This window comes from Eretmochelys imbricata, chromosome 8 (assembly GCF_965152235.1).
Source record: "Eretmochelys imbricata isolate rEreImb1 chromosome 8, rEreImb1.hap1, whole genome shotgun sequence".
Taxonomy (NCBI): Eukaryota; Metazoa; Chordata; order Testudines; family Cheloniidae; genus Eretmochelys; species Eretmochelys imbricata.
Window position 1 is genome coordinate 15,630,681 of NC_135579.1, and position 25,024 is coordinate 15,655,704.

The window sequence follows — 25,024 nt, forward strand, 5'->3', positions numbered from 1 at the left end:
TCAAATATGCCTCTTCTTGTTTAACAGACATCCAGTCATTTATTATTTACCTAAAATCCAGCTTTGAAGATGTTTCTGGCTGCCTGGAAGTAATTAGATACAGCAGACCACAGCTGGCCATGAGCTCAGCTGCAGAACAAATGTGGTATTACGGCACGATGGAAGACTTCATGCAAAAAAGCCTTAGCCCTAGAGGAATCTTGAAAATTCAGTACTTAGAGCAAGACACATTATTAAAATTAACATAGGCAATCAAAATTGTATACCCAAGACCTGGCCTCAGGCTGCTGATATGGTACTGCAGAGGTATAACAATCAGATCCCTACCCAAAAAACCGAAGCCCCTTGCTAAACAAGTCTTAGAACTCAAGCCAAAGTAGGATCCACACCATATGAGAGAGAAGAGGATGGTCTGGTGGGTAAGGGGCAGGACTGGGACTCAGTAGACCTGGGCTTTGATTCCTAGCTCTGCCATAGACTTCTGACCTTGAACTTGATCCTCGGAAGATCTCACTGACATTAACACCTGTTGTGATTAAACCCTTAGGCTTTGTCTACACCGGAACTTTGTCGGCAAAACTTTTGTTGTTCAGGGATATTAAAAAAAACCACACACCCCGAACGACAAAAGTTTTACCGATGAAAAGCACCGGTGTGAACAGCGCTTTGTCAGCAGGAGTGCTCTCCTGCCGACAAAGCTGCTGCTGTTTGTTGGGGGTGGAATTTTTTTGTTGGCAGGAGAGCTCTCTCTTGCCGACAAACAGCAGCTACACTGCGGGCCTTTTTGCAGCACGGCAGGAGCAGCACAGCCGTGTCACTCAAAGCTGCATAGTGTAGGCATAGCCTTAGTCTTCCTGATTCCTCAGCTGCAAAATGGAGATGACAACATTTACCAGCCTACCAGGAGAGTGTTGAGAGACTAAATTAATGAAAGCTTGTAAAGCACTTTGGGATCCTTGGATGGAAGGTGGTAGTGAAATGCAAAATATCTGTACAGGCTTGGATTCAACAGAAGAAAGATCACCAGTCTCCCCTTTCCTAGTCATCATAAGCCTAGGTAATCATTCCATGCAATACAATCAATGTCGGAAGGCTTCAGGAGGGGATGCAATGGAACCATGTCAGTGTGGTTTAGCCAAGTGGCTTAGCCAACTTGAAAAAAATACTTCTCATATACGCCCAATTACAAATGATTAATTTTGGTATGATCCTAGCGGAAGCAGGGGAATGGTCTTGCTATAATTTTTCCTAGCTTCTATACTACCCCGCTGGAATCCGATAGAATCCCCGGCCCAACTCCCTTTCCCCAGGTGCCTGCTGGACCACGAGGACTCCTCTTTCTCTCTCCCATGCAGCAGAGTCCTTCTAACCCCAAGAACGCTGGGCCCAGGATCCGCGGGGGGCTTAACCCCCAGTTTTATCATGGGTCATTCAGGACAGAGCCTAGGGTAGCTCCACTCTGGGGTACTCTCTCCTCACTGTCCACTTCTCTGCCCAGTGATCACTACTATTGAGTTTTAACCACATACGATTTATTAAACAGCAATTATAAACAAATAAAGATCTGCCCACGTGGCCAGCTGGCTGACTTAGAGGGCTGGCCTCTCCCTATTGGCTCTGGGGACCTGTCAGTCCCAGGATTCTGACTCCTCTTTGGCCCTTCCCCTTTATCCTGGTATTGGGAGAGGGCCAACCAAAAAAGCACTAAGTTTCAGGAAGGGGCCAACAGCCCCTTTACATAAGGGCCAATTTAAAAAGGCAGCAGGAGATGTTAAGGGAAGGGAATGCACAAGGAAAGGAATGTAAAAGCTTAGTGGGACCGCCACCATCACAAAGGCACCAGGGAAATCACACATGGGCATTCTTGCAAACATACTTTAGAGAACACATAATGCTGTCATCACACCAAGAGCCAGAGTTTATTAGGGGAAAGTTTTCAGATGCCCGGTGATGTTAATGTAACAGCAACTCAGGGGTGCTGGAACAATTTGTATAGTGGGCGTGCTGAGAGCCATTGAACTGAACTGTAAACCCTGTATATGATGGAAACCAATCACATGACCACTTGCCACCTAAGGGAGTGACTGCCTGAGGACCTATGTAACGAAATATAGATGTAACCATTAGCTGGACTATAAATAGACCTACTTTTTAGGATCCGTATGACCGTGCTAAGTTATTGCCCTTAGAATACTTTGAGAAGGCAGTATGATACAGGAGTTAGACCATTGAGACACGTAGGTTCTGTTCCTGCCTCTGACTTTGATCTGTTGTTTGATCTAGGGCAAGTCACTTATCCTCTTTGACTTACTTTTCCAATGTGAAAATAGGGACAACAATTCTAAAGTGCAGCCGTGATAAGTCAAGTCCATACGTAAGAACATTTTTCCTCAACAATTGCTCCATCTGTATATCCAAGGGCAAAATCTGTTACCTTTAGCAAGAAGTCTCAATTTTTACTGCTTTCTGCCCCAGTTATCACTACTGACAGGACAATACAGGTAGCACTGCAGTGGGACAGCGAGCTGGAGCCTATCCTGGCTTGCATGTCAGCAAACCTCCTCTCTCCCCACTCCCCCAAAAAACAACAATAGTTAACTCTTCAACTGGAGACTCTCTTGTTTTCACAAGAGATAATGAGCCAGAAACAGCCCAGCTTGATTTTCAGACCACAAGCAAAGTTATTACAGCGATGGGTGCAGCAGAAAAACTTGAAAGAGACTATTTTCAAACTAATGTCTAGTTTTTCTTGCAAAAAGAGCAAATTTTATATGGAAGCCATTGAGAAGAAATGAACACAGAACCGCATGAAAGTATCTATATGGAGTCACTGATCAGGCAGATCCATGCTTTAACCAACCTAGCTCTCAGAGCTGTTATGAGAATTCATCAGTTGATGTCTGTGAAGTGGTTTGAGACCCATGTATGGAAGATGCTATGCATTAATATTGCTTTACATCTAACTGAAAGCATACATTACTTTTGAAGAGTGGATGCATGCCTTAAACGCCTTACCTTGCTATCCAGCTTCTTCATCGTTACCAGATCTAAGGATTTGAGCGAGTGCCCAGTTGGAGTGATGAAGTAAAGGCAGACATGGATTCTTGTGTCATGATAATTAAAGAGAGAACGACGGATTTTCAGCTCTTCTTGCAAGTAGTTTTCAAACTGCGTGTCAATGTAATCAACTACTGGCCTGTAACTAAAAACAGATGCCATTAGCAACCAGAATGCTGCAGTTTAAATGAAGTTGACAGTTTAAAGTTATCATGCATTCTCTCAGCCCCATTATTTTAAAACCATCTACAAAGAGGCATAAACAATTTTAGCCCTCCACTGGCAACGTGTAGAATGTTATGTTCACATGCGCAACTTCTAATCAAAAGGCGTATTGTATTTTCAGAGGCTGTATTGCAGCACAAAAGGGATTAATGGTGGTGGAACTGAACTATGGAAAGCAGACAACTTCCATACATCAAGCTTTGACCAGATTTCAGGTGTAAAGTATCTCGATATAGTAGCATAGCAATACAAAGAGGAGAATCCAGGAATCCTGAAGAGCCTTTACCACTGGATAGCCATGGCAGATTATAACTACTCTGAAAGGAGGCCAATTGAAATTATTACAAGATGTCTTACAGGGACTTAGACTCATAGACTTTAAGGCCAGAAAGAACCGTCATGATCACCTTGTCTGACCTCCTGCAAAGGTCATTTGATCCAAACAAGGTGCATGGGCAGTTAAATGGGAGTGGGTGAGAAGAACCAATATCACAAACTGATCATTGTTATAATGGGCAATTCCAACTATTCCACAGTTGGTTTGGTTTTTTAACTAGATTTGTAAGAGTTTACAGGTTAGCTAACCAAGCCATCTGAAAGGGAAGAGACTATTATTCCCTGCTAAAGACAATGGGACGAAACCTAAGATGTGCTGAGCATCTGCAATTCTCATTGACTTCAAAAGGAGCTGCAGATGGTCAGCACCCCTCAGGATTTGGCTCAGTAAGTTTTTGAGTGAGTTAACTAGATCTTTGATTTAAGACGCAGTTCTGTATGTTCCCCACTAATCCAGCCTCTTTCTGACTCATGATGTGAGTGAGCTCCCCTGGGTAATACGTTTTGGATTGATGGAGTGATAACACAACAAACCCCCCCACCGTCACTAATAAAAGGACAGATTTTGCACACAACAGGATTCCTCATAGAGTAGGAGACTACTCAGCCTGAGTAAGGGTGGCAGAATCTGGCCCAATGCTACAAAAGAAGAAGAGGTTTACGGCTTCTTCAACAAGTCTGGAGGTAAGAATTGCTCCTCAGCGGGTGTCCTAAGACAGCCATGTTGATTACAGACATTGGGTCTGTTGGTGTGTGTTTCACTGAATTAAGCAAACAAGTCAGCAGGATTACACTGGATTCTTTAAGACAACTCACAACATGTTACAGTTTTCCCTGCCTCACTAACCTCACTCTCTCTTCTTAGCCAAACATCCTCTAGCATTCTCCCATACTTATTACAGCGGCTCATTCCTGTCCTCTTCAGTCTAATGCGGCCATAATCAAGACTCCTCATAATCCAAATGGGAAAATTGGGTACCCAGTAACAGAGGCTCTGTCTGTAACATTCTGTTACATTCACAGGCTCTGTCTGCAGGGAGAATCACATATAGCTACATGTTAGAACACTAGAGGCTGGTGCAGAAATGGCAACTAGATGGCATGTGACCTGCCTTTCATCTTTATTAATCTGGTCTCCAAACCCCACTGCATCCACGATTGTCAGTTTTAGGTGCACGTTGCTCTCCAGCAAGTCATAGGTACGCGGTCGTAAGCGAACTGCATTCTCGTAGTGACTGGCCTCCTCCGTCTCAAAGGTGGTATTGAAAAGTGTGTTCATTAGTGTGGATTTCCCGATGCCTGTTTCACCTAGAAAGGAAGAATCACCAGTTTATTGCAGAGTGGAATTCATAAAGGGACTTCAGAGTAAATTAATTACAGACCACAACAAAAATTAAACTGAGAGAGATTACTGCAACTCCCCCAAGTTCAGAGAGGCATAATCATTGTGATGTTCCTACTGCCCTATTCCCAAAGGCCTCCAATTCTTATCTTATCCAGCACATTGCTTCTGTATCATCCGAATATCTCAAAGAACATGCAAACAAAATCAAACCAAACGTAACCAGAACCCTCTGCTGCCTCCAACCCAGATTCAGAGCCCAAAATGATGAAGTTAGGGAGAATCATAGAATACCAGGGTTAGAAGGGACCTCAGGAGGTCATCTAGTCCAACCCCCTGCTCAAAGCAGGACCAATCCCCAATTTTTGCCCCAGATCCCAAATGGCCCCCTCAAGGATTGAACTCACAACCCTGGGTTTAGCAGGCTAATGCTCAAATCACTGAGCTATCTCTCCCCGCAACACAAAACACAACACAACTTACAGGACGTTCAGTTCTGACTGATTCTTCAACTCAAATGCTTCTGTTCACATGTTACAGTGTACTTGGCTCAATTTTTGCATACCTTTTATGATGTACTCACAAAGCAATAAGGAAAGGTTTCAGAGTAACAGCCGTGTTAGTCTGTATTCGCAAAAAGAAAAGGAGTACTTGTGGCACCTTAGAGACTAACCAATTTATTTGAGCATAAGCTTTCGTGAGCTACAGCTCACTTCATCTCCATGTACTTAATACAGTTAACAATGCAAGTCAGTGCAGTGTGGTCTACGTTCCATGGGTCTGTGACAGAACTACATGAAACGTCTGCTTAAGTCTTCGGATTCTGGTTTTTTCATAGTGAGGTTTTTTGTGTGTGTTTTAGCAGTGCCCAATGTATTTGGCTTTTGGCTTCCTTTGTTTGGCCTTTTCACTTGTCTCTCTTTGGGGATTTGCACAAGCGGGGCAGGCGTGTTCTCCCTCTGTGAGACAAAAGACTATTTCCACCCTCCCAGGATTTCAGATTTTGACCATTTATGAAACAGAGGAAGAGGAAGTTATTCACCTTGTGCAGTAATGATGGTTCTTCGAGATGTGTGTCTCTATGGGTGCTCCACTGTAGGTGTATGTGTGCCCATGCTCCTCTAATTGGAGATTTTTGGTAGCAGTGTCCCACTGAGCCTGCACATGGGCCCTCCATCCCTCGTTGTCTGCCTTGAGGCTGTTTAGCACTGCCCCGGCGAACCCCCCTCACTTCCTTCTCTACCGCAGAGCCCTATAGGGAACTCCAAAGTAGAGAGGAGGAGGGTGGGTTGTGGAGCACCCATAGGGACACACATCTCGAAGAACCATTGTTACTGCTCAAGGTGAGTAACTTCCTCTTCTTCTTCGAGTAGTGTTCCTATGGGTGCTCCACTGTAGGTGACTCCCGAGCAGTACCCACTGCTGGAGGCTGGGACTTCAGAGTGGAGTCTTTTACTACAGAGAGTACTGTGGAGTCGAAGATGGTGTGAGTGGCCAAATCTTCAGTGATTGCATTATGTTCTGTGGAAGCATGGGCAGAGGCCCAAGTCGTTGCTCTATAGATTGCTGAGATAGGGGCATCCCTACGGAATGTGACTGAGGTAAAAACTGACCTCTTGGAGTACATATGGACTCTGGATAGAAGTAAGTAGCACCTTCGATAAGTGATTAATGCAACTAGAGACCCATCTGGATAGTCTTTGAGCCGATATCACAGAGCTTTTGGATCTTTCTGTGGACGAAAGGAAGTGTTTTGGGGGATTTCCTGAAGTCCTTAGTCTTGTCCAAGTAGAATGCTAATGTCCTTCTAATATCTAGCATATGCACAGTTATCTCCCAGTTGTCATAATGTGGTTTTGGGAAAAAACAGGGGGACGGATCTGTTGATTCATATGGAAAGTGCAGAGAAAGTAGGGAGAAACTTGGGACATCGCCTTAGAGTTACTTTGTCTTTTAAAAAAAAAAAAAAAGGGCTGTGAACGATAGATGTGCTATCAGGGCCGCTATTTCTCCTATGGGCCTAGCTGAGGTGATGGCAATTCGTAATGGTGTCTTCATGGACAGGTGTGAGAGAGAACAAGTTGCCCTGGACTCAGAGGGAGGTCTAATCAAAGCCCTGAGAACTAGGTTAAAAGTCCCAGGCTGGAGCAGGTGGTGTCAAATGTTGGAAGAGATTCCCAATGCCCTTAAAGAATCTATGCGTTAGTGGGTGAGCAAACACCAAGTGGGAAGCTGATTCCACCGCGAGATGAACCTTAAGGAAGTGGAATGAGAGTTTTTTTGTTTTGTTTTGTTTTTTACACTCTGTTGCTGGATGGTGCGATGGAGGCTGATGTCTGCCAGATGACTTTGGTAGGATCTAGAATCGCCTCATTAATTGGGAGGACAATTCTAGATGAGAAGGCGGTGTGCAGAATTTCCACCAACTTGTGATGTGTATCTGCCACCTCCTGTAGGGGAATCTGCAGCTTGTCTGCCACCCTCTTGGTAAGATCCAGAAAGTTCTTAAAATCTTCACCTAGCGATGAGGGGTGAGCAGCACAGCCTTGTCTGGGAGCGATGAGGAGAAGTGTGCCGGAGGGGTAGCTTCCTCTTCAGGTTCTTTTTCCTGTTCTGAAAAAGCTTCCTCCTGCACTGACTCAGGTGCTCTGGAAAGCCAGGCTGTAGCAAACCATCTGGTGGACTCTCCCTGACAGACACCGCGGATGGTCGCAACATGTGTGTGTACATCGCCCAAGAATTACAATATGACCTTGGCGGGGGTGAGGGAGGAAGGTGGGCATGGGCAGTGGGCTTACCTCAGGGGGCCCGTACCGCGATTGTAGGCTGGCTTGATGGGATTGGGAAGGACCCTTGTAGTGTGACAATGGGCCACGATGAGGGCCAGGGAAATGATCTCCTCCTGGCCAGTGTCAGATTCTTCAGTGGGTAAAGGTGGCGCTGACTAGGGTATTGGCAGTATACAGCCCGATGCCAAGAGCGATTCTGGGTGCCAGGATGTGCTTGATACTGGGGTCCTGGTACCAAGTAATGGGAATTGCGGTTCTTCCCCAATTATCAGGTCTCCAGGGTACCAGAGCTCATGTAGTACCATGGGTTCATTTGGTACCACAGAGGAGCGTCTGTGGTATGTTGTCAGTACCGACAGTTGGGCAGAGCACTCCCTAAATGAGAGTTTTGTAGTGCCCAGTACAGAGAGTTTGTTGGTGCCACTATTTTAGAGATGATAAGGTAATTGTCTCTCCCTGGGTACTGAGGCCACAGGTCTCCAGAGTACCAGAGCATGTGTGTTACCATGGGCTCACGTGGTGCCACAGAGGAGTGTCTGTAGTATGTTGTCAGTATCGATGGTTGGGAAGGTGCAGAACACTTCCTAGATGGGAGTTTTGTTGCACCTGGTACCAAAGGGTTTCTCTGTGCCGCTCTTTTAGGGATGGTACCATTGCCTGAGAGCCTGACTGCTGGAGCCCCTCGGTGCTGTGGGGACGGTGGGGCAGCAGAGCTCACAGCAGGGCAGAGCTGACAGCAGGAGACCCCTTCTCGGGTGCCTGCTTCAGAGCTGTGGTGCGGAGGGTGCCGCAACAGAACTCACAGCAGGGTGCCCCTTATTCCTCATCGGTGCCCTGCTTCAGAGCTGCGGGTGTCGTCCTACCGAGGTGGCCGCTCTACTCCCAAAGGAATAAAATAAAATAAAATAAAATAAAGAAACACTAGCCTAACTACTTTTAAGGAGAACAAAGGTAACAAAACAAACACTACTTATGCTAAAAGAACGAGGAGTGCTTGTGGCACCTTAGACACTAACATATTTATTTGAGCATAAGCTTTTGTGGGCTACAGCTCACTTCATCGGATGCATAGACACAGATAAGGAAGGGACAACAGCTCATTCCGTCTGAGGCCAAAGGGAGAAGGAAGTGAGGGGGGTTCGCCCCTGCAGTGCTAAATAGCCTCAAGGCAGACCACGAGGGAGGGAAGGAGGGAGGGCCCATGCACGGGACACTGCTACCAAAAATCTCCGATTAGAGGTGCAGGGGCACACATACACCCACAGTGGAGCACCCATAGGGACACTACTCGAAGAAGAATACATCATTTTTTTAGCAGATAGGGCAAAATCCCTCCCTAGAGTAAAAGCATGAGAGTAGTGAATCTGGCCCAGAATGTGGGAGGAAGAGGCCAGGATTGAGAATCTGGAGTGGATTACCTCAATAACCTCAGCAATAACCTCAGTTGCTTTTTATTTAGTCCTGGGCTGCCTGTTCGTCAATGGGCACTTCCTGAGCGTGCCTGTGGGAATGGAGAGTTTGTGAGTGCGCACAATCAACTAAGCAACTGTCTTGCCACATGCATGCCTAACTCCGCGATCTACATGTGCATGCACTGAGCATGTGCAAAGAAGGCACCCTGGAGCTCAGGCTTCTGTGGGTATATCTACATCCAATGGAGGTGTAATTTCCAACTCAGGTAGATGTACCCATGCTAGCTTTCATCCAGCTCACGTGCTAAAAACAGAAGTGTAGCTGTGGCAGCACAAGTGGCAGGACAGGACAGCCACCCCGAGGATAACCCTGCCTGGGACCCTAGGTACTTATTTAGGCCACTATCCCCTCCTGCCTCAGCAGCTACAGCTCTTTTTAGCACACTAGCTCGATCAAAGCTGGTGTATGTATGTCTACCAAAGCTGAAATTTACACCTGAAGCTCAAGTGCAGACATACCCTAAGTATGGAAACCAGGCCTGTTAGTAAGTACTAGAGATGGTTTCCGGTCATTTTACATTAGCAAATGCTGCTTGCGAAGTATTAAGAAATCTTCCTATGCAACCACTCTGCAAAACCTTTCTTTAAGTCTCCAATCAAAGCCAGGTCAACCCTAACAAATGCCCAGAGGCCTTAAAACTGCTTGTTCCTCAACTATACTCTTAATCCTTTCATCCCCAATGTGCCATTAATAAGGGTCAAAGGTTCATTGGGCTCCCACTGCACAGAAACCCTTAGCCCCCTTCCCTTCACAGAAGTGGACCTGCTAAGTCAGCTTAACCTGCCAGCCAACACACCTGTTACTCTGTTGTGCATGGCTGGTCTATGGTTGCAGGTCTGCCCTGGGCCAGCCAGACTGCCTGTCAGACGGCTGCTCCACATGGCCCCTCCCCCTGCTCTGATCTCCTAGCAGCTGCTGCCCCCCATCCAGCCATCTCGAGAGTGAAGATTAGAGGCACCATGAGTTCTTCTTCAGGGATGTGAAGCATGGATGTGAGCACACGCTACCCACAAGCCACACCCCTACAGTTCACAGACATGCTGGAAACGCCCCAGTCTGAGGCACAGGGTATCAGTACGTGCTGATCAGCAGGCAAACGCGTGCAGCATTGAAACAAGGGAAAAGGGAAACACTGCTTGGCTGTTTTATTTCTTAAGAACCCAATGCAAATCCCATTCAAATGGCTTAAAACACTCCTTAGATCTGGTTAGGTATAAATAAATCTTCCAAAAACATTCCCAGGCTGCCCGTTACAGAGAGCAGGAAATGGTGCTGCATGGTGCGAGAGTGGCTGCGAGGCCACACATCAAGCAGAACCAGCCAAGGTGGAACCACAAGGAGATAAGCAAAAGAAACGTTGCCTCAGGCACCCATCTGAAGCCACCCAGGCAAACTTCTGAACGAGCGATAAGCTGCTCAAAGGCAAAGAGGGGCTGGAATGTTTTTAAATATGAGTTAACAAAAGCCTCAGCGGGCTGGGGAGATCTGGTGATAGAATCCGGAGAGAGTGGAATGCCTAAGCTGTAGAGATGGTTTCCTCCTATAGATCTCTTGATGTGCAGAGCTTAGTCATTTCCCCCTCCCCCAACATTGCATTGTTGCCCTTACGCACAAGCTCCAATCCACATCAGCATGGTTTGTGGCAAAGGTAAAGCAAGACTAACAGGCACTTGTTTGGAGCTGGGAGTGGGGACAGTTAAACCAATGTCACATGTTTTGGTCTTGCAGGCCTCATACCAAGTGCCATATTGCTGTACTGTCTTGGCAGAGCATTGCCCAGGAGCAAGGCAGCAGAGATCCGTTGGTTTAGAATCATCCCCATCTCCAAATGTATCATCTGTGCAGGAAGAGCTAGAAGAAATCTCCGCCAAGTTGAATAATTTAGACAAGCAGAGGGATGGAATGTGAAGTCAAATGGGGATCCCAGAGACAGGCTCAGTGGGAAGAAGACTATAAAAGTAAGAAAATTAATAAAGGAAAGTTGAGGGGAAAATTTTTGTCTGTGATCCCCATATACCTACAGGCACCAAGAGACACCTAGAACGGATCAAGAGCCAGATTCTTTCCTGAAAATCTGCCTGACAAGGCTTTGAACTGATACTTTTTGTAAGTAAATGGGTTTGCGATGCTCTCCAGATTGGCCTACAAGAAGCACCTATTTCTAATGAACGAGAAGGTTATGGAATTCTGTTGGCCAATGGTGCAAAGAAAAACCAAACAAAACGGTGTGAAGTGGCTTTGCATTTTTGGCTTATTGACTGGGCACATGGACAGAACCTTTGGATCAGAGGGTCTCTCCCAGGCCAGCTTCCCCAGATGAATAATGATCACATGCACTGCCCACACACCAAGGCAAACTGTACAAGATATAATGGCTAAACTATAGTGCTACATTTTCAGCATTGACGGGCCACCATTTTAACTTTACTAGGCATGTCCCTTCCTGGCCATCACCTTTTGGAACCGATAAAGAGAGTCTAAGGTTCACCAATCAGTTGAGCTGAACTGACATGGTTATGGGAGAACGGGATAACTGGCAAGCTGCTAGACTAGAGAGGTACTTAAGCCTGATACAAGGTTTTTATTTTAAGCATAGCAGGTTCTGAAACCCTTCTGCTCCAACCTTGGAGAACAAATACTGCGTGGAATATTTGTACTGTAGATAGAATGGTGGAGAGCCAAATATTGGATCCCCCAACAATGGCTAAGTGCCATCTGAAGGAGACAGAAACCAACTGATGATCCAAGCCCACCTGACAGGGAAGTCATTTGGAAAGCTCAGGGCTGACCTTATCCAAAGTCTGTTAGGAAGCACTGACTTTCTCCCAGCAGTCTCCTGTCCAGGTTGGGTCAGGACTGGGAGGAAGAATTTGTAATGGCAGTCAACAGCTGTAATTGGGTTCTTCTCCCTTTGCCAGGGAACTATAGGAAATTGATGATCTCTCCCAATATTTCATAGATTTAAAGACCAGAAGGGGCCACTGAATCATCTAGTCTGACCTCTTCCCCCCTCAAAAAATAGATGTGGCAATTACAAATGCATGGTCTTCTGCTGCTGACACACTGCTTTTGAAGAAGGGCATTACAAAACTCAGGGTAACATCCTTGTTTGACATTAAACTCTGGGTACAAGCAATGCTGTTTACTTGGGTTTTGTATATGAAAAAAAAAAAAGTTGTAGATAGGGAGTTCCTAAAGGGGTCAGGATCAGAATAAAGGAAGTATTCCACTGCCCACTCTATGTAAAGCTGTATCCAGTCTGGGCAGGAAGAGATCTTGGAACACATTCCAGATATTGAAAATATCACTTCCCCTGCCTTGATCACTGGTCCAGAGCCAGTGCTGGGAAGAATTCTCTGCCCCCAAAAGCATTTCAACTGTTATTGCAGATTGCAGTACTTTAAGCCTAAAACAAAAGCATGCCAAGCAAACAAACAAAAAAATCATCTGCAAGCCAGCACCCCAGGCATCACCGGAAAGGACTGGCTTCAAGCAGTCTGTGTGGCATCAGCTACTAAAATCATGCACAAATTGAAAGAGAAAAAGCAAAATGATAATGAGATTATTGTAAGGTCTGTTCTCTAGCAACCGGTCAGCATGCTTAGAGATAAATGTTTTATGCTGAAGGCAAACAGGAAATTCCATCCTTCTTTGGGGACAGAAATGGGTCCAATTCAAAACCCTGGATTCGCCCACCCTCAAATTCTGGGAAAGTTCCAATCAGGACCCAGCTCAGCTATAAAGCATTACTATTTCTAGCTGTAGTGATAGTGATTCTTAAGCCTGCTATCAGCCACTTCATTTCCCCATCCTCATATCCATATGTCTAAGGCCCTACCAAATTCACGGTCCATTTTGGTCAATTTCATGGTCATAGGATTTTGAAAATCATAAATTTTATTATTTCAGATATTTAAATGTGAAATTTCATGAGGTGTAATTGTAGGGGTCCCGACCCAAAAAGGAGTTGTGGGGGATCACAAGGTTATTGTAGTGGGGGTTGTGGTATTGCTACTCTTAGTTCTGCACTGCTGCTGGTCGGGCACTGCCTTCAGAGCCGGGCAGCTGGAGAGCAGCGGCTGCTGGCCGAGAACCCAGCTCTGAAGGCAGAGCCACCCCCAGCAACAGTGCAGAAGTAAGGATGCAATGGTATGATATTGCCACTCTTACTTCTGCGCTGCTGCCTTCAGAGCTGGGCCCTCCGTCAACAGCCGCCACTCTCCGGCCACCCAGCTCTGAAGGCGGCAGCACAGAGGTAAGGGTGGCATGGTATGGTTTTGCCACCCTTACTTCTGCCCTGCTGCTGGCGGGGCACTGCCTTCAGAGCTGGGTACCTGGCCAACAGCCACCGCTCCCTGGCCGCCCAGCTCCGAAGGCAGCGCAGAAGTAAGGGTGGCAATACCATGACCCCCCTAAAATAACCTTATGGTTAACCACCCCCTTTTGGGTCAGGACCCCCAGTTTGAAAAATGCTGGTCTCCTCCATGAAATCTGTATGGTATAGGGTAAAAGCACACAAAAGACCAGATTTCATGGTCCATGACACGTTTTTCATGACTGTGAATCTAGTAGGGCCCTTCATATGTCCCACATCAGCTCAGGTAGAGAAGCTGATTCTGTTTGTCCTCCCATCACGATCTGGCTGCAGCTAAAACAACCCATGCGTAGGGATGGACAGGAAATTTTTTTTTCCATCTTTTGAACATTTTTGAGAATTTGAAAGATCTCCCTGTCCCAAATTTGGTTGAAAAGTCAAAGTATCAAAAACTTTTGTGGACCAACAATCCAAAAAAATCCCCAAAAACAAAAACCCAGTTTTGGCCAACTGAAAAATTGTGTTTTGATTTTTTAAAAATATTTCATTTCAATTTCAATCACTTTTAAAAATCTAATTAGCTTACATTTCAAAACAAAATTGAAAAAATGTTGACATTTTTGGAACTTTTGAAAAAAGTGTTTCAAGTTGAAAAATTCATCAAAACCTTTCCCACAAAAAGTTGCAGGTTAGATGAACTGGCATTATTGACCAAAAAAGTTTAATAATAAATAAAATTATTATTATTAATAACAAACAAATAAGTAATAATAATCCCTGCCCAGCACTATATATGTGGAATATTTCAACAGAAAAAAACCCCCCTCAACTATCTTTACAAAGAGGAACACTGTTTCCCTCATGAAACAATAAAACATGACATTATGTTAATGGCAGTCTGGACTTCTGAGTGCTATTGCAATGGCTGCCACCTTGGCCAGCACACTCGGGACTGAATTAGGGATCTCCAGAGCTGCTACAAAAACAGCTTAAGAGGATGAGAGTCCATTACAGCCCCAGCTAGAGAGCTTTAACTCTGGAGATCTATTCCAAGGGGAACCTGTAACACACACTCACAAGTGGTTTACACTGTTCCCAGATCTACTGCAGACTCATTGTTACACCTTCAGAAAGCCATTTAAGGACAAAACTTGCCAAAAGTGCCCACTAATTCTGAGTGCCTCGTGCCTGACAGGCCAGTGGCAGAACACCCACAACCCCAACTGATACTGAACACAGCTGAGGGAGCTCACAGCTTATGAAAAGCAGACCAGAGGCATCCAAAGTTGGGTCTACAAAGTAAACTAGCGCTTATGACAATTTAGGCCTATGTGGTTTGCTCCAGGTCACACAGTGACTTTGTGACAGAGCAGGGAACTGAACAAACTTTGGCCTTAACTTCTCAGCATTTTCGATGTAAAATGCCAGTAACGGTACTTATCTGCCTTTGTGACGTGCTCCGACATCCATGGATCTGATGTGCTACTAGATTATTATTCATTGTATTACTATTACTAAGAATTTCCCTAATTTATGGTAAACTCTGCTTACCCACACAGAGGATGTTGAAGCTGAATCCTTGTGTGACAGATTTGCTGACAAGCTGATCTGGGAGACTATCAAATCCAACGTGGCCCCCCAGGGAAAGATTCCGCTTCTCTTCATTCTGTTAAAGCAAACAGAGTCGATTGAGCAAGAGCGCATTAAAAGAGAGTCAATAACACAAGGGCCAAGGAATAAAATCACAAGAAACGTTACCATTGTACTCAAGGCAGAGCGTGTTTCCGAGTCACTGAGGTAATCCTAGCACTACCCGCACAGAGGTTTATTATGTTTTGATATCCACATTCCAGACATAGTGGTAATTATAGCCAAGCATCAGTAGAAAAAATCTAATCTTAACAGGGAATTTTCTTAAAGAGGCAGCTGTCTGAACTGAACTGCTGAACCACTCCGGAAGAAAAAGTCGAGGCAAGATTCAGCTGCGTCCAGCTTGTGGAGAATAAAGCAGGAAAAAACCATGTTCCCATGTTTAATTGATCACTTCCCTCCCCCTTTTGTGTTCTGAGAGGTACCTGCACTGAATTATGTCAGAGCTAGTCTGGAGCTCCTTCAGAGCCCTTGATCTTTTTCCTTTGGCTTTGCCTTAAGCAGCTTTTTTCAATCACACTTCCAGGGGTACATGTTACAAGGAAAGGCAAATGAACCCTCTCACCTCACCATCTGTGACCACACCAGTTCCTCTTCTTCTTCAGCTGTTCCTGTCTCTCCCATCCTCCCCCCATGCACACACCTTGCAATCCCATCTGTCTCCTTCCTCCCCAAGTGGAAGAAGAAGCTGGTCACTTTTACTGGAAGCTTGGTTTAGAAATAAATAAATAGGATCAACACAGGAGGAAATAACTCAGAGTAATAAAATGTCTCTCTTAATAAATCACAGATAGACAGAAAGGCATGAAGCCTTCAGTCTGCTCCAGCAGGGATGCACATTCTACTCCCAGGATTTTACTCTGCTGTGCCCTGGGATCTGAGTAAATACACACAAGCAAGAAAGTCATCAGCCCAGCAGAAGACACAGGCCAAACTCCTGATGACATAACCAATCAGCTCCAAGCTTCAATAAACTAACATTTGTTTACACAGGGGCTGAATTTGGCCCGGAGACTCCACAGGATTACTATTCTTCCTTGTAGCTTTAGTCTATTGGGCCCAGAAATTGACAAACATGCTTACAGTTTTAATCACCTTGCAAAGTTGACCTCTGCCTGGCAAAGGCATCCAATGGAATGCATAACCAGGACACAGAGAATTCACACAGACACTGCCTGCCACTGCACAGAGAAAAGGGAAAAAGAAAATTGGCTCAATTGAAAATCCAGAACCACTGTTACTAGTTACGAAAGTACCTAAAAAGGCTGAGCTCAGCCCTGGGATAAACAGACAAGTTATTGGGCTCAATGCAGAAGTAAAGGGGTGCAGTGTTGTGCCCTGTGTTACACAGGAGGTCAGTCTAGAGCAGGGGTGGGCAAACCTTTTGGCCAGAGGGCCACATCAGGGTGTGAAACTGTATGGAGGACCGGGTAGGGAAGGCTGTGCCTCCCCAAACAGTCTGGCCCCACCCCCTATCCGCCCCCTCCACTTGCCGCCCCCTGACTGCCCCCTTCAGAACCTCTGACCCATCCAACCCCCCCTGCTCCTTGTCCCCTGACCACCCCCTCCCGGGACCCCATGCCCCAAACCGCCCCCCCACAGGACCCCACCCCCTATCAAACCCGCCCTGCTCCCTGCCCGCCCCCCATGACCCTTATCCACACCCCCGCCCCGGATCTCATCCCCTATCCAACCCCCCCATTCCCCGTCCTCTGACTGCCCCGATCCCATCCACACCCCCACCCCCTGACAGGCCCCCCCGGAACTCCCACGCCTATCCAACAGCCCCCTACCCCCTGACCGCCCCCCACCCGAATCTCCACCCCATCCAACTGTCCCCCGCTCCCTGACTGCCCCCCAGGACCTCTTGCCCCTTATCCACCCCACCCTCCTCTTACCATGCAGCTCAGAACAGCAGGAGTTCGTAGCCATGCTGCCCCACGGTGGCACACCACAGGGGAGGGGGGACAGCAGGGGGGGACCAGGGGCTAGCCTCTGTGGCCAGGAGTTCAAGGGCCAGGCAGGACGGGCCCACGGGCCGTAGTTTGCCCACCTCTGGTCTAGATGATCTAATGGTGCCTTCTGGCCTTAAAATCTATGGGACATTGATTCCACTGGAATCAATGGACAAGGGAAATTGTATCCAGTATCCTTAGTTCAAATGATTCAGAACAGAACTGTTGCAAAGTGTTTATGTTGTATATATGTTTAGATTTACAATCAACTTTCACCTTCTCTCCACACAGCCAAGTAATACTACCAAAACTAACTGAGCAGACCACTGAATTTACACACTGGTTTTTCTTTTCATTTTCAAGTTGCGTCTAAATGCAGTTAGACCTAATGGAGAAGCAAATGTCCAGAAATGGCATTTTAGGGTACTGCTTATTCAGTTTCATCCTAACATTTCCTTTGTGGAATTACACGTTTGCTGTTGTGACATATTTAAATGCAGCCATTTTTTTTTAATTACAAGCACGGGGTGGAAAAGATAAGTGTCTACTTATCTGATCAGGTTTTTCTGCGCCTGTTCCCATCCCTCATTACTCTGCCCTGATGGTCCAGTGTGTAACACAGCCAGACTACAGAAGCCATACACTTAGAATAAAGTTAATAGGCTGTCATGTTTTAAAATATATTCCCATGGGGGAGGGGAAAGCTCCAAAAGGAGTAACTTGAAATTCATTCTCTCTGTGAGAGCAAGATTCCTAAACAAAAAATTAACTTGTTTAATTTCATCTGAAGTCAAAGTTGTCTTCAGTTGTGCCTTGGGAAGAATAAATAAATATTCTCTTTATTTAAAAAAGACTTTTAATTACAAGAGGAACTTTTAAATAGCTGAGGCAGCTACCACATTTGAAATAAGACTGAACCTTCTTTTCTGTGGGTGTAGATCTGTTTTTGTTACTGTCTTTCAGACGAAAATTATCACAATGCTCTCCCTGGAGCAGAAAGACAATCTGACCATGATCTCTCCCTTAGAGAGAGATGGTGTCTGTTCAGGCTCAAATGTGGTCAAGTGCTTAGACACCAAAAGTATTTCCCATTGTTTATCAACTAATGTACCATGGGGGCCTTACTCAGGGCACAGTGACACTTGGGTAACGTACCATAGGGCCCCTTATCCAGCGCACAGCAACCCCTGGGTAACATAACATGGGGCATCTTACCCAGAGCACACCAACCCGTGGGTAACAGGAGAGTGATAGAAGGCAGATATATTAGCCCCAGATTAAGCAGGTCCTTTTTCCCTGGCTAAGGTAACGGGTAGGTTCCAGAACAATCAGGAACTTGCTGGAACCAATTAAGACAGGCAGGCAGGCTAATTAGGACACCTAGAGCCAATTAAGAAGCTGCTAGAATCAATTAAGACAGGCAGGCTAATCAGGGCACCTGGTTTAAAAAGGACCTCACTTCAGTCAGTGAGAGGCGCGCAAGAAGCTGAGAATGAGAGGGTGTGCTGCTGGAGGACTGAGGAGTACAAACACTATCTGGCATCAGGAGGAAGGTCCTGTGGTGAGGATAAAGAAGGTGTTGGGAGGAGGCCATGGGGAAGTAGGCCAGGTAGTTACATGGCACAGGTGTTACATGACAGCTGTGATCCACAGGGCCCTGGGCTGGAACCCAGAGTAAAGGGTGGGCCCGGGTTCCTCCCATCCCTCCAACTCCCTTTTGGATACAGGAGGAGTGACCTGGACTGTGGGTCCCACCAGAGGGGAAGGTCTCTGGCCTGTCTCCCGACCCACTAGGTGGATCATCAGAGACTGCAGGGATTGTTCTCCTTCCTTTTCCCCATGCTGGCCAGTGATGAGGTTAGCTGAGTGAACAGCAGGTTTGAGCCACTTGCAAAAGTGGCCAACTGAGGGCTGCCTTGAATCTCTGAGGTGAGCAAATCTGCCAATAAGCGTAGGACCCACCAAGGCAGAGGAGGAACTTTGTCATACCTCCCATCACATTTCGGCATGATTTGTAGTCTTGGCCCAAAGAAGGTATAGCGGGCATACATCCCATACCTGAGAACCCCCTGCCTGCCAATGCATTTCAGGCCTGAGCTGCCTGTTAAGGCCTGGTCTACACTATGGAATTAGGTCGACATAAGGCAGCTTATGTCGACCTAACTCTGTAAGTGTCTGCCCTACGACATCAGCCAAAGGGCAATGGGTCTCCAGCTTTGAGCCTCGCGCAGGGGTAACAGCCAACAGGTGCTGTAAGTAACGTCGTGTCTACATAGATACTGCGTCACCCTAACTACGTCAACCTAAGCGCTACGCCACTCGTGGAGGTGGAGTTATTAGGTCGGTGTAGTGGGCGACTTATATCAGCGGGAACAACGTTGTAAGTAGACCCTTACAGAGTCTGCCTTACGTTGACCTAACTCTGTAATATAGACCAAGCGCTAGACAGGCACCGCAAACCTGAAATGCATTGGCAGGCAGGGGCCCCTGTTCCCATGCATGGGATGTATGGAGAGTCGGGAGCTTGCCCACCACCTGCCTGCACTGTGTTTGGCCAGTTGTTCTTGGTCTATTTTCATAAGCAAAAATTAATGCACAAAATTTTTCAAGAAAAATTACACATTTCCTCTCCCCTGTCCCCTTTCTGCGCCTTCCTCAAATTGCTGTTTACATTTTGTCCAAGTGTTTTCTCTGTCTCTTTTCCTCTTGCTTCTTACAAGGAACACACTGTAACAGGGACTAGCAAAAGCACCATCTGGACATGTAAAGAACTCCTTGAGGCTTCCGCCCACATTCACTCCAGCCTCTCAAGGCTGGCTTCCCTTTTCCCCTACCCACATCACTCAGAGAGAATCCTCCCCCGAGTTGGTCACACAGGTTAAGATATTATCAGGTAAAGTCATTCTGATGCAGAGACAATGCGGCAGGAAAGCACATTACTTCCACAGAAAATGGACTGTTATGGTCGTGCGTGGGGGGTGAGGGGGGTCAATCAAGCCTAACATACACCAGAAGTTTAAGATGCTTTCCATAATCACCACTGTCTGAAAAGGAAATAAACAAGGCTGCCTGAGAGCTATGATTAGAATAAGAATGCCCCCAAAAGACTTGAGAGAGGTTCCTAGGCAACAGCCGGCATCACTATTACTGATTTTAAAGCAGGCTCTAGCAAGGCCAAGCTAAATCAAAAACTAAAACATGCTGAGGAAAGGGAAGGAGAAAAGCCAAATCCCCAACAGCCTTTCTTTTGCTTCTCTTTACAATGTTTAGTTGCAGGGCAGTAGTTGTCAAGAAAGGAGCTGCATTGCACATACCCTGTTAAAACACTGAACCTCTAAACTGGTGGTGAGGTTAAAAATTCAGTGAATTGCAAAAATGTGTCCAGTATTGTTGTGATGTTGTTGTTTTTCTCTTTTTATTTTTTTCAATGGTGACATAATCTGATCCAAATCCAAGATCCTGTTGCCACTGAGGGCAAAGCAGAAGTCAGCTGAACTAATGTGTGGAAAGAAAACTACCATTGCATTGCTGGTACAGACTAACACGGCTACTATCTGAAACATTGCATTGCTGTTATCCTACCACTGCTGCAGCTATCTAGGAGGCATTACCAGTATGGCAAGGGCAGTTGATTTGTTCCATTTCTATGGCAAGCCTCTAGTGGCTTTGACTGGAAAGGTAGCTCAACCACCAATTAAAAAAAAATAATCACACTTCAGTTGAAGTGTGTGTGTGTGTGTGTGTGTGTGTGTGTGTGTGTGTGTGTGAGAGAGAGAGAGAGAGAGAGAGAGAGAGAGGTACCAACAAAAATTAATATAAAGGACAGAGATTAGAGAAAAAGGAATATTTTTCTTTATTTTTTCCAGTTCGCTGACTTTGTGCTCTTCACAGCTCTTTGTGTAGAATCAGTTTCCCTGTATAGTCAGTTTCTCTTGTTGTTTGGATAGATCTTTCATATAAACAACAAAGGAGAGGAAGACATTTTTAAAAAAATATAGGAAACTGATTATCAAAGTACCATAACTAGTGCAGGGCTGGTAGAGTACCTGAAACTATTTGTATCTCCTTTTTAAGATGGCTAGATTTCAAATGTACAATCTTCAACACATCTGCTTTCACCACACTAGCAGGTTATCTCAGTGACACATTAATGCAGTTCTAACAGCAATAAAGGTGGGTACCATCGGCATGAAAGTGACACAGATAATCAAACAGTACCCAAAGGTGTCTAGGTGCTTCACGGAAGAAATACACAACTCCTACTCCAAAGAGTTTACAGTCTAAATTGTAGGTGTGACAACTAATAGAGGTGACAAAGAGTAAGGAGGCAACAAGGCTTTTACAGAAGCCAAAAAGACTAATAAAAATATTTCTTTGGCCCTGTTTAAATCCAGTGGAAACCGTATTTTATTTGATCCCCCTGCCAAATCTGCAACCCAGACAATGCAGAATTGAGCTAATGCAGAAGAGTCAGGACATGAAACTGACTAGCCTGTTTTCACTGCAATGGAAAATGGAAAGAGACAGTATGAGAGAGTGAAGTTAGATATTTAAACTGTAATAGCTATGGTGTACCCCACAAGGAAAGAAATCAGACCCTGATCCTACAGCTCTTCCTCAAATCATTAGTCCCATTTGACTAGTCCACAGCAGCTGCATCTTCTGTAATGCTTCTGTTCTTTGGTACCAACACCAGCTAAGGAGAATTACTACTTTAATTCACAAATATACGCAAGAGGCTGTGCAGGGAGAGGTCTAGATAAGCTTCCCCACTTCTGACAAGCCAGGCCTTCCAGGGGCTATGGAGATTCTTTCTCCAGTTTATTCACATCCCAATCAGCTTGCAGTGGGTCTGTGAATAATTCTGAGGCTTTAGCCTGTTCCTCTTAGATGAGAAAAAATACTTTTTTGTAAACTTTGCAACATGGTAATTATTAACTTAGTATAGCTCTGTGATACACAGATTCCCACAATGAAAGACCTTGCAGTGTTAAATAACATCCTCCCAGTCACTCAGTACCCCAATGACAGGCTGCCATCAGGATTTTACTCAGAGCCTTCCAACGTGCTCTTTGAAGATTTTCTATGCCTTGTTTTTGTTCGTCTCTAAGTTGCCACAAGGACGACTCATTGTCTATGCCCTGAGATATTCTTTGGAGTTTTAACAGGGACAATAAGGGCTTATTTGTATTAAGAGCCTATGATTTGGTGGGGAACGAAAGAATTATCAGAAGATCGGGATCAAATTCATTAACAGCTCCAAAGTCCTTTAAATATTTTAACTAAGCCAATCATGCCAGAGAATCCTTGAGTGAGCTGTACAGCATACCATTTAAACTGCACAAACAGGCAGCATTAGTTTCATGATACTATGGCTGAGGATGCCAGAGGAAACTTCATGACACCAACCATTGCCCACAAGGAAATGGATTTCTTCCTATGGTTTGATTGTTTGGTCACCAGGACAGGGACCCCACAGGTGAAGTACCGAGCAAACTTTGGCAGTATAAATAAAACCATTAATAACAATAAATTTGCAAAACACCAGGGATAACTGATCAAGACAGGCCAAGAAACATACCATTTCAAACCAGTATCCACTCACTTAGCCATATAAGCAGTTATATGCCTCACATACACAATGCAGGTGAGGGAATATCTTTTATTGGCCCAACTTCTGTTGCTGAGAGAGGCACACTTTTGAGCTCCCTAGAGCTCTTCTTCAGGTCTGGTCATATACAAACTGACATTCACACCTTTGCCTTGATTATAACACATCCTCTGCAGCAGCTAGAAGATCCCACCTACTGACTTTGAAGGCTACAAAAAGGGACCCAGGGAAGAAGGAGGAATAGAGTCACATTTTCAACCTACTACTTTTAGTGCATCCACGGCCCCACCAACAAGACATCAAAGCCTCAATCCTATGGATTTAAACAGTCTTTAAGGGCTGGTCTACACCACACAGCTTTTAGCGACAAGGCTGTGTCAAAAGTCAGAGTGTGTAAACGCCCTTTGTCGGTACTTTGTCTGCACTTTTGCTGACAGAATGCTTCCAGCCCCGCGAGCGGCGTTAGCTCTGTCGGCAGGAGAGCGCTCCTGCCGACAAAGCCGCATTCACACTGCCACTTGCGTCAGCAAAACTTTTGTCTTTCGTACGGGGGCTTTTTAAAGTACCCGTGAAAGAAAAAGTTTTGTCGACAACTTCGCAGTGTAAACATACCCTAAAAGAGCTAAGATTTCATTAAGGATAGAGTGGAAAAGGTGTTAAGAATTTTACTACAAAACAGAGACTGCACGCTTAAGTAAATACAGTTGGGTGTGGGGAGGTGTAGTGTATCAGAATTCAGCTGTATCCCCTTAAATAGTTTGCAAGCTGTCTACTGGTCCCCACTGTCTTCTATGTCTCAGAAGCCACTAGAGAGGCAGTGTGCACGTGTAGCCAGGCCTTAAACACTATATATAGTCAGCAGACACAGCTATTTGGACCCCATTTTGCCTGTGTGGCTCGTTCCTGTTATGTTTGTGGTGTAGTTTGCTCTTTACACCCAAGAGGAACAGTAGGGAGGGATACTTTCTTTGTCCCAACCACGGTCAAACCACTGATGACAGAAAGCAGGTGTTGCTATAAGGCAGTAGCTCCTCACATTTTCCTGTCACAGCCTCTTCCTCCTCATGTCCTGGATGCCATTTTCTTGGACAGCTGTCACCATCTCTCCTTTTGCCCGCCACCCAACCATTCCTCTATTTTCCCCCTCATGTATTTTTGCATTCTCCCTCCTCTTTCCCCTGCTCACCTGAAATCTCCCTGCTTCTCACGAGGAGCGAGGCATCCATCAGCAACTTCCACAGACTGAGATGCATGCAATCTTGCGCTGAGAGGAATATCATGGAAGCAAAGCAAATGCAAGATTGGGCTGATGTGCAGCTACCTGAGTCTGCACTTCTGTACAGGTGAGCTGCATGCATGTGGCCAGCTGCATTGAGGGGCCTATGGAGGAGCAGGGAGTGTAGGAAGATGGCCTTCAAGGAACAACCTGGGCAGGACTATTTTCAAGGCCTGTACGGTCAAATTCTGTGGGTGTTGATTTCCACTACGATCTTAGGAGCTGAGAGCCTTCAGCACCTTGTAGGATGTAGCCTCTGCTCTCTACAGTCACCAACTGGCCAGAAACCATATCATTAACGGAAGGTGAACATTTTGTCCTTCTTCGTCAAAACAGAAAGTGCCCAAGGAGAGGCTGCAGCAGAGAAAGGTCAGAGGGACCAAACCAGGAAGCTTTTGAATGAAGGGGTGGGCATCAGCCATTCTACATACTAACAAGCTTCAGCTAGCAGGAAAAGGTAATAAAGGAACAGAGAGAAAAAAACAGCAGCAGCCAGTTTGGTTGTGGTTCTTTAATGAAGTCAGATGTAGTTTTCTTGCTTCTGAACTCTTCCTGTTTTCATCCCCAAATGAGCATCAATTTCAAACTACATCATCCCATTTTCCAGCCCCTACTCCCCAAAAGCCTCTTTTCACTGCAACATGTGCACTTTATAAGGAGTGCCACCATCAAACCAACTCTGCTGTCTCTCGCGTGTACCATTTCCCCAGCAGGCCACTGGCGAAGAAAGGAGTCGTGCTGTCTTATGCCTGCCATGGATCTGACCCCTATGGGTTCTCAGAAATGCAGTGTGTGCAGGTAAGTACTCAGAAGGGATTGTCAGCAGAGACTCACCTGAAAAGGTCCTCCTGCTTGACTTAACCTAAAAATCTGGTCTTTGCCAACTGCCGGTTTTAATCTTAACCTCATTTTAATGAGAAAGGCTGTTTGACAACTGACACTTGTGTTTTTAACAGGCAACAGCCCTGATGTTTTTTAATGATTTTGTTTTCTTC

At 45.7% G+C, this 25,024-nt stretch overlaps 1 protein-coding gene across 1 annotated transcript in view; it reads right to left on the reverse strand.

Annotated features, from left to right (window-relative positions):
* Positions 1–25,024, reverse strand: part of SEPTIN8 (septin 8) — a 64,215-nt gene that overhangs the window by 19,698 nt on the left and 19,493 nt on the right. The window contains exons 2-4 of the mRNA XM_077823813.1: positions 15,089–15,203; positions 4,731–4,926; positions 3,016–3,202 (exon numbers count right to left, since the gene is read on the reverse strand). Of these exons, the coding sequence (XP_077679939.1) occupies positions 3,016–3,202; positions 4,731–4,926; positions 15,089–15,203 (498 nt within the window). The remainder of the gene's footprint in view (positions 1–3,015; positions 3,203–4,730; positions 4,927–15,088; positions 15,204–25,024) is intronic.